Source organism: Agelaius phoeniceus (assembly GCF_051311805.1).
Source record: "Agelaius phoeniceus isolate bAgePho1 chromosome W unlocalized genomic scaffold, bAgePho1.hap1 SUPER_W_unloc_1, whole genome shotgun sequence".
Taxonomy (NCBI): Eukaryota; Metazoa; Chordata; class Aves; order Passeriformes; family Icteridae; genus Agelaius; species Agelaius phoeniceus.
The window spans coordinates 7,438,119-7,452,527 of record NW_027509866.1 but is presented as its reverse complement, the minus strand read 5'-3'; the positions used below and the strand labels follow the sequence as shown (position 1 = coordinate 7,452,527).

General features: G+C 53.1%; 2 protein-coding genes across 2 annotated transcripts in view; one reads left to right on the top strand and one right to left on the bottom strand.

Annotated features, from left to right (window-relative positions):
• LOC143692475 (uncharacterized) overlaps nucleotides 1–14,409 on the top strand; it is a 249,165-nt gene that overhangs the window by 134,393 nt on the left and 100,363 nt on the right. The gene's annotated exons all lie outside the window — the stretch shown is intronic.
• On the bottom strand, nucleotides 9,590–10,522 carry LOC143692517 (olfactory receptor 14A16-like). The gene has a single exon (XM_077172759.1). The coding sequence runs from the start codon at nucleotides 10,520–10,522 to the stop codon at nucleotides 9,590–9,592; it is 933 nt and encodes a 310-aa protein (XP_077028874.1).

Sequence of the window (14,409 nt, the reverse complement as noted above, 5' to 3'; positions counted from 1 at the left end):
TCAGCCCATGGCAGGGTTGCTTGGTTTGGTTTGGTTTGGTTTGGTTTGGTTTGGTTTGGTTGAGATGGGGGCCAGGGCCGGGGCCTGCTGCTTCTTTGTTGACTGGAAAAGAAAGAGGAGGTTCCTGGGTTTTTCATCTTTAGCATTTGTATTTCACAGAGGCGTGTTCAGTATCTCAGTGGTTTAACAGATTGTCAGTTACACAAAACGTTTTGTATTACTTTTTAAAATTCTTCCAATGTCAAATATGGACAGATATTCAATCAACAAAAAACATTTCTCAAAGCATTAACTTGGCCCATTCAACTTCACAAACTCTAAGCCTGTTCAATTTAATGTTAATAAGAATTTACAGGAGCACAGAAACAGAAGAAGATGCAGAAACAGAGAAAGACAAAAAAGATGCAGAGAGGCATAAACACAGAGCTATCAACTCCTGGATTCCAGCACTGTTCAGATGGAAATTCCAAGAGGATCCAGGGTCAAGATGTGTGCTTGCCTTGTGGTCAGCCTTCAATACCCCTTGGTCTCGCTGGGCCCTTCCCCCAGGTGGGGCTTGGGCTCATTTGGTCCCTCAGGAGCTGGGCTGGGGCTGCAGAGGTGGCTGTGGAGCATTGCCTGTGCTGTGCCAGGGACTGGCAGCCACTGCTGGGCTGGGATAGAGCCTCTGGGGGGATTGGGGTTCCAGGGCAGGGCAGGGCTGGGGTTCCAGGGCAAGGCAAGGCTGGACCTGCCCCTTCCTCCCCCACACATGAAATGTTTTGAGCCAACAATCTCCTCCAGTCTGTCACAACAGGGAATGTTGGAGGTGAAATCCCAATTCTAGCCATGGACACCTGGAGAAGCAGGACAGTTCTTTCCCATAGGAAGGAGAGCATGGAGCCTTCCCCAGTGTTTTGGGGACAGATGAGTGGTGACCCTTGTGAAACCATTGCCAGACAGACTTGTCCTGTCAATATTCCTATTGGAACAATCCCTGGATATAAGGAAATTTGGAGGTGATATCCCAATATTGGCCATGGGTGCTTTGAGGAGGAGAGTTCTTCTTCTGTAGGAAGGAAAGCACGGAGCCCCAGTGTTTAATTAGCAGAAGAGACAACTGAGTTCTTGAGGGTCTTGGCACCAGGGGGCACCCCATTCCATGGGGTCCAGCAGTGTCACACTGGTCCCAATGATTCCATGAGGCCTTGCAGTGTCACAATGGTCTCCATGGTTCCCCAGGCCCCACAATGTCACTTGACTCCTCTATTCCACGAGCCCTGCAATGTCACAATGGACCTTTGGACCCTGGGGGTTTGCAGTGTCACAAAGGTCTTGTTTGGTTCCCACTGTCACAATGGACCACTGATGACATGAGGCCCTGCAATGTCACAATGGGCATTTGGCTCCATGGGGCCCCTTGGTTCCATGACACCCCAAAGTGTCACAATGGTCTCCACGGTTCCATGAGGCCCCGTGGTGTCACAATGGACCTGGACCCTTGGTTTGATGGGGCCTCTCAGTGTCACAATGATCCCCACATTCCATGGGGCCACTCAGCTGGCATTCCACACATGGAAGAGAGGTGTGTGGTTCCATGGAATGTAGGGATCATTGCGACACTGGCGGGGGGAGCCAGGGGGACAGGGGACCCTACTGTGCACAATCAGGGTTGGATTTCTCTGGGGTAAACTGTGAGGGGGGGGCTGGGGAGGATTGACCTCCTCAGTGACCTCACACCACTACTTTGATGTCACACAGCCTTCTCTGTGATGTCACACTGCCCCTGTTATGTCATACATCACCTGTGATGTCACACAGCTCCTGTGATGTCACAGAGCTAACTCTATTATGTTACCCTGTAATGTCATACAGCAGTGCTGTGATGTCATAAAAGACTGTGATGTGACAAAGTGACCCTGTGATGTCACTCTCTGTTCTGTGATGTCACAACCCTCTCTATGATGCCACAGAGCCACCCTCTATGATGGCAGAGTCTGCTCTATGGCCTCACATTCTACTATGTTATGTCACAGACAGTTCTGTGATGTCACAACTCCCTCAGTGATGTCACAAAGCCCTCAAGAACGCAGTTGCATTGAAACATTGAAGTCTCTTGGACTTTGAAGAGATCCCTGTGGGGAACACAAGTGAGAAAGTGTCCCCAGGTTTCAGTCAGAGCAGAACACTGGAGGCAGTGATGGCAGCTGGGGACAAGCAAGGCAAAGGTGTCTCTGGTGCTGAGCAAACCTGGATGTGTTCCAGGAATGCAAAGGGCCAAGGCCTGAGCCCCAGCCCCTGGCCAGGCAGATCCTGTCCCTCCCTCAGTGCTCAGGGCTCTTCCCAAGATGGGCACTGGGATGTGGGGATGTGCAATGCCAAGGGCAGGAGCATGGGGCGGCCCCTGCCAGGCTGCTGAGCAGGGACAAGGAGGCAATGAGGCCCCAGGCCTGCAAGGGTCACTTGTCCCCTCGTGGCCTCAGGCCCAGGGCCAGCAGCCATGGCCAAAGTGCTGCCCAAGTTGGCTCTGTCAGGGCTGTCTTGCAGCTGCTGCCCATCCCTGTGCCCTGAGCAGCCCAGGCTGTCCTACAGTGTCCCTGCCCTGCGCCTCTGTCCCTGCAGGCTGTGGGCATCCCCTGGCTCCCCCACCTGGCTGGGCCCTTCCTTTGCTGACAGCTCTGCCTCCTGCCTGCCTCTGCCTGCCCACACAAAGCCTTGTGTGGATTAATTCAATTTTAACCATGCCTGTGAACTTTAAGTAGAGGAACAAGGCATGCAGGGGCTGCTTTCCCAGCAGGGGTGGTTAGAAGAGAAGAAGAAGACATCTTGGCTCAAGAATGCAGTGATAGAAAAAGCAAGAACTGAAACTGGGAACTTGGGGTGGGTATTACAGAAATGGGTAAATTTTAATATACACATGGTGACTGTATATAAGCTGTACCCTTGTAAAATTACGTGTCCACCTAAGGAGTTATCACCTGCTGGACCTCAGCCCTGAATAAATGCTGCTCTCTTAGACACCAAATTAGTATTAAGGAGTCTTATTCTGATATTTTGGACATTTGGTGACTGCAGAGGCTCACAGAAACAAGGATCCAGCTGTGACACTTGGAACCTCATGGAACAAAGGGTCCATTGTGATGCAGTGGAACCCCATGGAACCAAAAGTCCATTGTATCAGAGCAAGGCCTCGTGGAACCCAGGAGACCATTGCTGACAGTGTGGAAGCTCCTGGAGCCATGGGATCATTGTGAGAGTTTGGGGCTGCATGGAACCATTGTGACACTGCAGAACCTTCTGGAATCAAGGCGGTCATGTTATACTATAGAACCTCATGGAACAAAGGATCCATGGTGACACTGTGGAACTCAGATCATTGTTGACAGTGTGGAAGCTCATGGAACCAAAGTCCATTGTGACACAGAAGGACCCTTTTGAACCAAGGGTCCATTGTGGCTCTGTAGAGTTTCAGAGGACCAAGGAGACCATTTTGACACTGTGGGGCCTCATGGAACCACCTGCCACTGTGACACAGCAGGGCCACATGACGCCAAGGGGCCATTGAGACACTGAGGAACCTCATGGAACCAAAGTCTATTGTGATGCAGTGGAACCTCATGGAACCTAAGGTCCATTATTACCCTGTGGAGCCCTGTGGAACCAATGGGACCATGGTGACACCGTGGTGCTCCATGGAACCAAGGATTCATGGAACAATGTGGGACTTATGGAACTAAAGGTTCATTGTGACATTGCAGGGCTTCATGGAATACTGGAGACCATTGTGACACTTCAAGGCCTCATTGAACCAAGGGGCTCTGTAGGACCTTGTGGAACCAATGAGACCATTTTGACACTGCAGGGCCTCGTTGAACCAAGGGTCCATTGTGATACTGTGGGACAAAGGAGACACCTGTGACACTGCAAGCCCTCATGGAAGCAAAGGACCATTGTGACACTATGGGGCCCCATGGAAACCAGGGGCCAGTGTGACACAGCAGGGCCTTGTAGTACCAAGGATCCAGTGTGACACTACCAGTGTGACACTGTGGGGTTTTAGGGATCCAAGGGAACAGGAAACAGGTCTGGTTGGCTTGGCCTGACTGGCTCAACTGACCTCAACATGTTGAGGGTCTATTCTCATGTGTCCCTGAAACACTGGGGCTCAGTGCTTTCCCTTCTATGGAAAAGAGCTATCTCTCCTGCCCAGGCACCCATGGCCAAAATTGGTACTTTTCCTCTGAAATTCCCTATATGCAAAGGTTTCTCCCAGACAAAAGGTGCCAGGACAGACAGGCCTGGCTCACCTTGGCCTCTGGAGGTTGCCTCTACTCTGCCCTGGAAACACTGGGTCTCTGTGCTTTCCTTCCTATGGGAAAGAACTGGACATCTCATCCAGGCGCTCATGGGCTGAAACCAGGATTCTGCCCCCTGTAATTCTGTAATTCTGTAAAAGAGAGATACAGAATCCAAGATATTCATTGTGTTGTTCCAAGATGAAAGCTGCCAGGACAGACAGATCTTGCTGGCCTTGGACTCTGGTGACTGCCATTCATCAGCCCCTGAAACACTGAGGATCCATGCTTTCCTTTCTGTGGAACTATGGTGACACTTCAGGGCCCCAGGGAACCAAAGGGCCACTGTGACCCTGCAGGGCCTCATGGAAGCACGGGGGCCATTGTGACACTTCAGAAGCAAGGAGAACATTGTGACACTGCAGAGTGCTATGAAACCAAGAGAAGATAGAAAAAGTCTGGCTTGCTTGGCGTCCCAGGCCACCTGACAGGTCCAGCTGATCTTGGAATGTTGAAGGCTGCCTCTCATCAGCCCCTGGAGAACTGGGGCCCTGTGCTTTCCTTCCTATGGAAAAGAACCATCCGTCTATCCAGGTGCCCATGGCCAAAATTGATACTCACCCTGAAAAATTCCCTGCATGCAAGGGTTCTCCCAGACAAAAGCTGCCAGGACAGAGAGCTCTGGCTGGCCTTGGCCTCTGGTGGTCACCTCTCATCTCAAAGAAGCCCTGAAGAAAGTATTTGAACAGGTTTGACTGCTGGGACATCAGTGAGTCTCTCATCCTCCGAAAAACTCAGATGCTATTCTGATCATGTGTCTTTTTTCCTATTGTGTATTATGCATGAAATATTATTTTCAGCTAAAAAATATTCTTATCACTCTACCAGTGTTATCTGATGCAAATTCCTCATCTACATATGAGTCCAGGTCACCTGTATAAGCAAACACAATAAACAATCCAGCAGGAATTATTTGTCTCTGCTCCCATCTGTCACATCTCCTGTGGAGCTGGAGGTGCAGCCCCAGCACTTGGGAGGGCTCAGGGGGTCACAAGCTCAGCTCCCACACAGAGAACTTGCGGATCCTGGGCTGCTCTTCTTGGCCCCTGCACGCTCAGCCAGGCTGACATGGACACTGATGGTTTCTGGGCCAGGCTCTCGGAGCCCAGCCCAGCTCCCTGCAAGCTCTGCCAGCTGCCCTGAGCTCTGGGCAGCACCAAGGGCCTCTCTGAGCCCAGCCCAGCCCAGCCGGCTCTGGCCCCACAGCTCTGCTCACGCCAGGCTGCTCTGGGCACTGGCCCCACAGCCTCAGCCCCTGCCAAGGGCACAGCAGCAGCTGCAGCTGCCGCAGGACTCAGCCCCAGCCATGGGGGAAGGTGCTTGGCCAAGGCCAAAGGAGGCTCCCTGGCTGCCCTGCTCCCCTGGGGCTGAGGTGCTGAGAGCTCTGCAGCCCCTGCTGCCATCCCATCTGCCCAGGGCAGCACAAGAGCCCCGGCCTTGGGGCCCTCAAGAGCTGCTCCTGCTCCAGGCCCAGGGCCCATGCCAAAGCTGGGGCAGCCACAAAGCTGTGCCCATTGCTGTTCATAGCTGCTCTGATGGGGATGGATCCTCAGCCACTTGGAGGTTGCTGATGAATTTTACTACTCCAGAGGCCTCTTCTTTCTTGAGCTGTTCATTTCAGGAATTCAGTGAAAAAGTCTCATACACATGTGTTCAAAACACCTGAACAAGAAAAGCCCCTGGGAATCATTTAAATGTTCAATTCTTCTGTGGTTAATTAAAGAGATTTCAGTAGTTTATTTAATGTGAATATATTGTATTTAAAACAATGCAGAGAGAACTGATTTGTCCTGTTTTGTTTTCCTTATAGTTTGTATCAGCAATGTCCAATTGGTATTGATCCCCAGCAACTTCTAATGCACTCTAAAGAGATATAAAGATCAAGACCCTTCATGGCTGGTAACACATGAAACTTTGTCCCCAAGCCCCTCCCCACCATTTCCCTCATCCAACCCCTGGCACTCCTATGGATCAGGAATGGTGTTGCCAGCAGGACCAGGGCAGGGATTCTTCCCCTGTGCTCAGCACTGGTTGGGCAGCACCTCGAGTGCTGTGTCCAGTTCTGGGCCCCCCCAATTTAGGAAGGACATGGAGGGGCTGGAGCGTGTCCAGAGAAGGGCAACAAGGCTGGGGAGGGGTCTGGAGCACAAGTCCTGTGAGGAGTGGCTGAGGGAGCTGGGGTTGTTTATCCTGGGGGAGAGGAGGCTCAGGGGAGACCTCATCACTCTCTACAACTCCCTGACAGGAGGGTGCAGCCAGGTGGGGGTCGGGCTCTTCTCCCAGGGAACAGTGACAGGACAAAACACACAGCCTTCAGCTGCACCAGGGGATGTTTAGGCTGGACATTAGGAAATATTCTCCACACAAAGGGTGATTGGGCATTGGAATGGGCTGCCCAGGGAGGTAGGGGAGTCACCATCCCTGGAGGTGTTTAAGGAAAGACTGGATGTGGCACTGAGTGCCATGGTCTGGGTGACAAGGTGGTGTTGGGTCCCAGGTTGGACTTGATGCTCTCCAAGGTCTTTTCCAGCCTGGTTGATTCTCTGATGATTGTGACACTGCAGGGCCTTGGGGAAGCAAGGGGCCATTGTGACACTGCATGGCCTGGTGGCACTAAGAGAACCATAGTGACACTGTGAACGACATGGCAGCACAGAGCCAAGGGGCCATGGTGACACTGTGGGGCTTTGTGGAACCAAGGGGCCATTGTGCCACTGTGGAACCAAGGAGAGCCTTGGGAGAGCCTGGGGACAATGGAATCAAGGGGCCATTGCTCCATTGCAAGGACTCTTGGACCTGAAGGAACAGTTGTGACCCTGTGGTGCCCCATGGAACCAAGGGTCCCTGGTGACACTGCAGGATCTTGTGTCACCAGGGCTCCATTGTGACACTGCAGTACCAAGGAATTCATGGTGGCACTCTGAGGCCTCCTGGAACCAAGAAGCCACTTTGACCCTGCAGGGCCTTATGGAACCATGCAGAGCATTGTGACAGAGCAGGACCTGGTGTCACGATGGGGCCATTGTGACACTGCAGGGCCCCATGGAACCAAGGGGCCAGGGCTGCTCCTCAGGGACTCCTGGAATGAAGGAAACATGATTGACACCGTGGTGGCCCTTGGGACCAAGAGGCCATGGTGACACTGTGGAACCAAGGAGAGCATTGCTGCACTGCCAGACCTCATGGAACCAAGGATCCATTGTGACATTGCAGGGCCTGAGGGGACCACAGTGCCATTGTGACACTGCAGGGCCCAAGGATCCAAGGGACTTTCTGACACCAAGGGGTCCCATGGAACCAAAGGGACATTGTGACACCGGGAGGACTCATGGAACCATGGAGAGCATTGGGACACTCAGGGGCTTCATGGAACCCTGGTGACACCAAGCTGTCTGGGAGTGTGGATCTGCTGGAGGGTAGGAGGGCTCTGCACAGGGCCCTGGACAGGCTGGATCCAGGGCCCAAATCCAACAAGGTGAGGTTTAACAAGTCCCAGTGCTGGGTCCTGCACTTTGGCCACAACAAACCCTGAAGCCCTACAGGCTGGGGACAGAGTGGCTGGAGAGCAGCCAGGCAGAAAGGGACCTACAGGGACTGATGGACAGCAGGCTGGACATGAGGCAGCAGAGTGCCCAGGTGGGCAAGAAGGCCAATGGCTCCTGGCCTGGATCAGGAATGGTGTGGCCAGCAGGAGAAGGGCAGGGATTCTTCCCCTGTGCTGGGCACTGGTTGGGCAGCACCTCAAGTGCTGTATCCAGTTCTGGGCCCCCCAATTTAGAAAGGACATGGAGGGGCTGGAGCATGTCCAGAGAAGGGCAACAAGGCTGGGGAGGGGTCTGGAACACAAGACCTGTGAGGAGCGGCTGAGAGAGCTGGGGTTGTTTATCCTGGAGAAGAGGAGGCTCAGGGGGGAAAAGGCAGTGTTAGGGCACAGGTTGGACTTGATGATCTCCAAGGTCTTTTCCAGCCCTGCTGATTCTGGGATTCTCTGAAACCACCCTTGGAGCAGTTCCAGAATGAGCCCTGGTCCTCCTCTTCAGAAGGAGGGAACAGAGGTGGGCAATTAGAAGAAATTTGTATCAGGAAAGAGTAAAGAAAGCAAAGGTGAAGCCAAGGAAATGCTCAGGACAGTTTGGGGGTGGCTGCCAGGCAGCCCTGGCTCTGAGCAACAGCGTCTGCAGTGGCACAGGAAACTCCCAGCTGATGGGAACAAACTTTCTGGCTGAGTGCAGAGGCCAGGACAAAGCTGAGTGGTTTCCCTGGTGTCCCGCAGGCCTTGCTGGCCCCAGGGGCTGGTGGCATTTGTGCTCCCTCAGGTTCATGTCCCCACAGCAACAGCATGGGGGTGCTGGCCCTGCTGTGTGCAATGCAAACAGGGGCTGCTGAGGCAGTGCTGCCGTGTCTGTGCCTGCAAGGATGGGGCACCTGTGTGAGCTGGGGGAGAGGCCAGGGCTGCAGAGGGGGGATGTTGTTGGCAGCTGCATGAGGACGCTCTGGGACGCTGCCCTGGGCTGTGCAGCGCCCTGGGCATGGATCAGCCCCTGCTCTGCTGCTCCTTCCCGTCTGCCCCAGGGCCCTTGCAGAGCCCCAGCCATGCTGTTTGCCCCCAGCCTGCCCACGGCCAGCCTGGGGCTGCTGACGGGGGTTTCTGTGCTGCTGAGCATTGGCCTGGCCGTGTTCTTGAGAGAGCCTGGGCAAGGAGCCTGGAGCCCCCAGGGCCTGGCCTGAGGCGTCAGCGCTGCCCCAGCAGTGCCCATGGCCTGTCCCTGCTGCAGCCCCGGCACTGCCACCCCCAGGGCTGTGCCCGGCCCCGAGAGCACTCAGGCCCTGCAGCAACACCAGGGCCACCAGGGCAGCGGGGCAGGGCCACGGCAGCAGCACTGGCAACACCAAGTGCTGCTGCTGCTGCTGCTGCTGGGCACAGCTGCTGGGCCAGCACTGATCTGCCCCAGCTCTGCACACAGACATTGCTGCTGCAGCTCCAGAGAAGGCAACAAAAGGGCATCTCTGCAGAAAACTCTGCTGGGACATCCTTTAGTTTATTTAAAGCCACAGAGAACACAGCCCCTCATTGACACAGTGTGTAGCCACAGGGAAGGTGGAGAGAAACAAAATGAGAAATGTCAGAAGCAACGACATTTCTCTCAGTGGATATTGAAAAAGTAAAACAAAGAAAAAACCCTCCAATATGAAACCAAGCAGAAGTATCAAAGATTACTTTTATTACAAGTGATTTGCAGAAATTGGCCAGCAGTTTAATGTTCCTGAAACCATCCAGTCATCAGTGTCCACACTGCAGCCTTGAGCTCCTGGTTCCTCAGGCTATAGATGAGGGGGTTCAGGGCTGGGGGAACCACTGAGTACAGAACTGACACCACCAGATCCAGGGATGGGGAGGACATGGAGGGGGGCTTCAGGTAGGTAAATACTGCAGTGCTGATGAACAGAGAGACCAAGGCCAGGTGAGCGAGGCAGGTGGAAAAAGCTTTGTGCTGTCCCTGCTCAGAGGGGATCCTCAGCACAGCCCTGAAGATCTGCACATAGGAGAAAACAAGGAACACAAAACAGCCACATGATAAACTACCAGTAACTACAAGAAGCCCAAATTCCCTGAGATAGGATTTGGAGCAGGAGAGCTTGAGGATCTGTGGGATTTCACAAAAGAACTGGCCCAGGGCATTGCCATGGCACAGGGGCAGGGAAAATGTATTGGCCGTGTGCATGAGAGCATTGAGAAAGGCACTGGCCCAGGCAGCTGCTGCCATGTGGGCACAAGCTCTGCTGCCCAGGAGGGTCCCGTAGTGCAGGGGTTTGCAGATGGACACGTAGCGGTCGTAGCACATGATGGTCAGGAGGAAAAACTCTGCTGACAGGAAGAAGAAAATTAGGAAGACCTGGGCAGCACATCCGGTGTAGGAGATGTTGCTGGTGTCCCAGAGGGAATTGTGCATGGCTTTGGGGACAGTGGTGCAGATGGAGCCCAGGTCAGTGAGGGCCAGGTTGAGCAGGAAGAAGAACATGGGCGTGTGCAGGTGGTGGCCGCAGGCTACGGCGCTGATGATGAGGCCGTTGCCCAGGAGGGCAGCCAGGGAGATGCCCAGCAAGAGGCAGAAGTGCAGGATCTGCAGCTGCCGCGTGTCTGCCAATGCCAGCAGCAGGAAGTGCCTGATGGAGCTGCTGTTGGACATTTGCTCTGGCTGGCCTTGGGGAGCTGTTCATGGAGAAAAGTCAGTGACAGTTTAGGAGGAATTTTTTCCAGCAAAAACAAAGCCTTTTCCCATAGACCCTTCTTGTATAACCCTCTGACACCCTTTTGAATTTCCAGCAGATTTTCCTTCCGCTCCAAGGGGGGATCCCTGGCTGGTGCTGGCTGAGTGGGTCATCAGGTTCAGGGCAGCTACACACAGGGTTTTTATTATTCAGCTCTGCTGTGCAGATGTGGGAGGAGGACAGGAACCTGTCCTCATGTTCCACTTGGAAACCTTGTTAATACAGATGGCCCTGTGAGCATGTGCACCCCCACTGCCAGAGAGCAGGAATGGTAAAATCTGTTTAAATCTTCTAGAGATTTTACAGCTCCTCTTCCCCCTCTCTTGCTATTTTCAGATGTCAGAAACTCTCAGCATTTCTGCTGCCCTCAGGGAGAACAGAGTGAGTTCTCTGAGGCAAGGTGGTGAGTGGAGAGTGAGGGGAGGAGGTCTGTCTCCCAGTCCTGTTCCAGGATTCTCTGGGCTTTCATCTTTCTTAGACATAGGATGATCACTCTCCCATGTTTCCTTTAAAAACCATCCTGACACTACTGAGAGCAGATGGATCCCCCACAGTCCACCAAATGTCCATTCCTTTCTCAAGGTCGCAGCCCCACATTTGTACCCAGGGACACACAGGGCTCATTTCACCAACCCAGCAGCATTTTCCCATCCTAGAACTTCTGTGCCTCAACCTTGGGCTTTCAGATAACACAGAGATATTGCAGGACAGGTTTGCACCCTGGATTGAAGCTCCCAGCTTGGACTGAAATCTCAAGGAGACTTCCAAGTGTCCTTTTGATGGCATTGGATTGTGGGAGATGCAGCTCCTTCCCTGGCTGCACTGACAGCATTGCCCAGAGCCGGGCCCTGGGGACAGCGTCACCCTGAGCCAGCTGTGCCCCTGCCAGAGCCCCCAGGGCCGGGCAGCTGCTCCCAGCCCTGTGCTCTGCAGAGGGAACTGGGCCCGGGGCTTCAGAGCTGCCCCACGGCTCTGCTGCAGCTCTGCCTGCACAGGAGGGGCTGCACGCCTTGGAGCCCTGGCCCTGAGGGCAGAGGCTTGGCTGGGGCACAGGAGGGAGGGGGCTTGTTCAGAGGGAGGGGCTGCACTGCAGGGGCTCCTGTGGGCATCTCTAAACTCTCCCTGCCACAGCATTGCTGGGCTTTGTTTTCTCTCATTGCCTGATCTTCTCTCTGCCTCCTGGAGATTTTCCTCCTGCAGGTGTTTCCCAGGGCCTGATCTCTCCCTGCCAGCACTCACAGAGCCCAAATCTCTGTGCACTCTCCTTGGCCCTACAGAACCCTGCCTGTTTGCAGGGCACTGGCTGGGGGCAGGTTCTGTTTGCAGCTTGGAGAAAGGACAGCTCAGGCTGAGCCTGATGGCTCCAGCAAAGGTGATGCTGCTGCTGTCCATGGGCAGAGTGGCTGAAAGCACATTAGGGATCTCCTGTGAGCCTATTGGTCACTAAAAGGAACAGTTCAGATGTCTTAGACACTTCCAAAATATCATAATATAATTCATAATTAATCCTTAATAATAATCCCCCCACTCCCTGCCATGCTCCAATATTAGGAAACTGAATACAAAGTCTTTGGAAATGTCTTAATATTTAATGAAATCCTTGTCTTGGAAATATTCTATGACTGATCAGCATCCTTCAGCATGTCAGAGCTTCAAGAGCATTTCACCTCCCCTGCACCAGAAATCCTCAGAGTTGTACTCACAGGCTCTGCAGGCATTGGCATGTTCCAGCTGCAGGAGATGGCTCCAGGAGCTGCAGCTGCATTGTCCTGCAGCCAGAGGTTCCTGTGCCAAGGGCTGGCAGTGATTGTGCCCCAGGCACTTCTCAGCCCCTTCCCAGCCCTGACTGATTGAAGCTCTCTGTGCCTCTGGGCTGTGCCCACGCTGGCTGCAGGCAGTGCCCCAGCCCTGCTGGGCTGGCACAAGAGCTGCTCATCCAGAGAAATGTGCTTTTGAAGCTCTTCTTGGTGAGCAGGAGCTGCCTCTGTGCCAGGAGCCCAGCCCAGCTCAGCAGCACAGACACAGCACAAGGACTTTAATCAGCCTCTGGGCCTTTGTGCTCAGGCCCTGAACATCAGTCCCTGAGAGGGAGATGAAGAAACCTCTCAGAAACTCCAAGGCAGAATCCAACTCCAAAGTTTATTGGATTTTAATGGGTCCCAGAGAGGGACACGATTGAGCAAGTGTCCCCAGGCCCCAGGCAGAGCAGAGAACTGCAGGCAGTGATGACAGGTGGGGACAAAGAGAAGCCAAGTCTTGGTGCCCTGGGGCACAGCAGGGTCTGTGCCAGCAAGGGCTGGGAGGAGACACCTTGTCCTGAGGCCCTGGGGCCTCCTGGCACAGCCCCAGCCAGGCTGGGCACTGGCAGCCCCTTGTGCTGCCCTCAGCATCCCCCCCTAGCCCACATCCCAGTGGCCTCAAGGATCTGCTGCAAGGAGTCCCTGGGGAGCCTTGCTCAGCAATGGCCCTGGGGGCTCCTTCATGCTCCCTGCAGGGACTGCAGCTTTTTCAAAGGACTTTGGCTTTGGCTTTTGCCTTGCAGTCTCTGAGAGGTTTGTGCAATCATGGCCTCCAATTATCTGCTGTAATTAGTCCCTGGAGAGGCTTTGTCAGTAACAACACCTAGTGGGGCTCATTAATACTTCAGGGTACTTGAGTTATTTTAAGGTACTTGGTTTTTCCCTTTTGATGCAGACTCTGTGAGAGGTTTGTGCATTATGGCCCCAATTATCTGCTTTAACGAGTCCCTTGAGAGCTTTGTACTGACACTCAGTGGGGCTCATTAATGCCTTGAGATACTCAAGATTTTTAAGGTACTTCATGGATTTAAGAATACTTTTAGGAACTTTTAAGGATTTTCCTTCCCACACTGAGTCTCTGAGAGGTTTTTGTGCCAGCCTGGCCTCCAATTCTCTCCTCCAAGGAGTCCATGACGAGCCTTTGTTGGGTATCTTCCCCCTTTCTCTTTTACAACAAAGATGGAACTGAAAGAATTTTGTAAGACTTTCTAAAAGCATCCAAACAAACACAGGAGAATTAACAATACACGAACAACCACTAAGAGAATTAATAGTCCTGTTGTAGCTAGACATCATCCAACTCTTTAGTCCCTTGGATTGGAAGAGTTTATTGACCCAGTCTTTGTTTTCCACTTGAAGCTTCTTGAACCCTTCCTTCAGTCCCTGAATGCTCTTGTGGATTGACTCGCTGTGGCTGGAGAGGTTCATGCAGCACATGCCCTCAGAGTCTACACTGCCATGCCCATGTGCCCAGAGTAAAAACTCTATCGCTGTTCTGCAAGGTGGCGTGTCTGATGGTCTCTGTGTCTGACTGCAGCCACTCAGTGTGAGGGAGGCAGCATTGGTTTGCTTACTTAACAGGCACCCAGGATGGTCTGATTGTCGTAAAGCTTTAGCTGCAGCCACCCAAGGTAGTCCAAACTGGGGGTGCTACCATCTGATACCTGGATTCAAGCTTGCAAAGCCATCTCTTTGATATCATCCAATACTTCTCTGGGGATACCTGCTGCTTGATCATCTGGTAGGCTGTGTTGTCCTTCTCCAGCTAGATGGTTGATTGTCAATTCTGTCCTTGCCTCATTATTAGCATAGTCTGCTTTTAATTGATTTAGTAAACACTTCCATCCCCCTTCCCACAGGGTGTATTCTGTAGGTGACAACAACATGGTCATAATGTATTTTAAATCATAGGGAGTTAAGACATGTGCTGTAGACATGGCCCTCATTAGGCCATTAAAACAAGGTAAGTCCTTCCTATGGTCTTTAGCTGCCCTATACAGATCCTT

Excerpts from the sequence above, each read along its gene's own strand:
- LOC143692517 (XM_077172759.1), bottom strand. The coding sequence starts at position 10,522 with ATGTCCAACAGCAGCTCCATCAGGCACTTCCTGCTGCTGGCATTGGCA.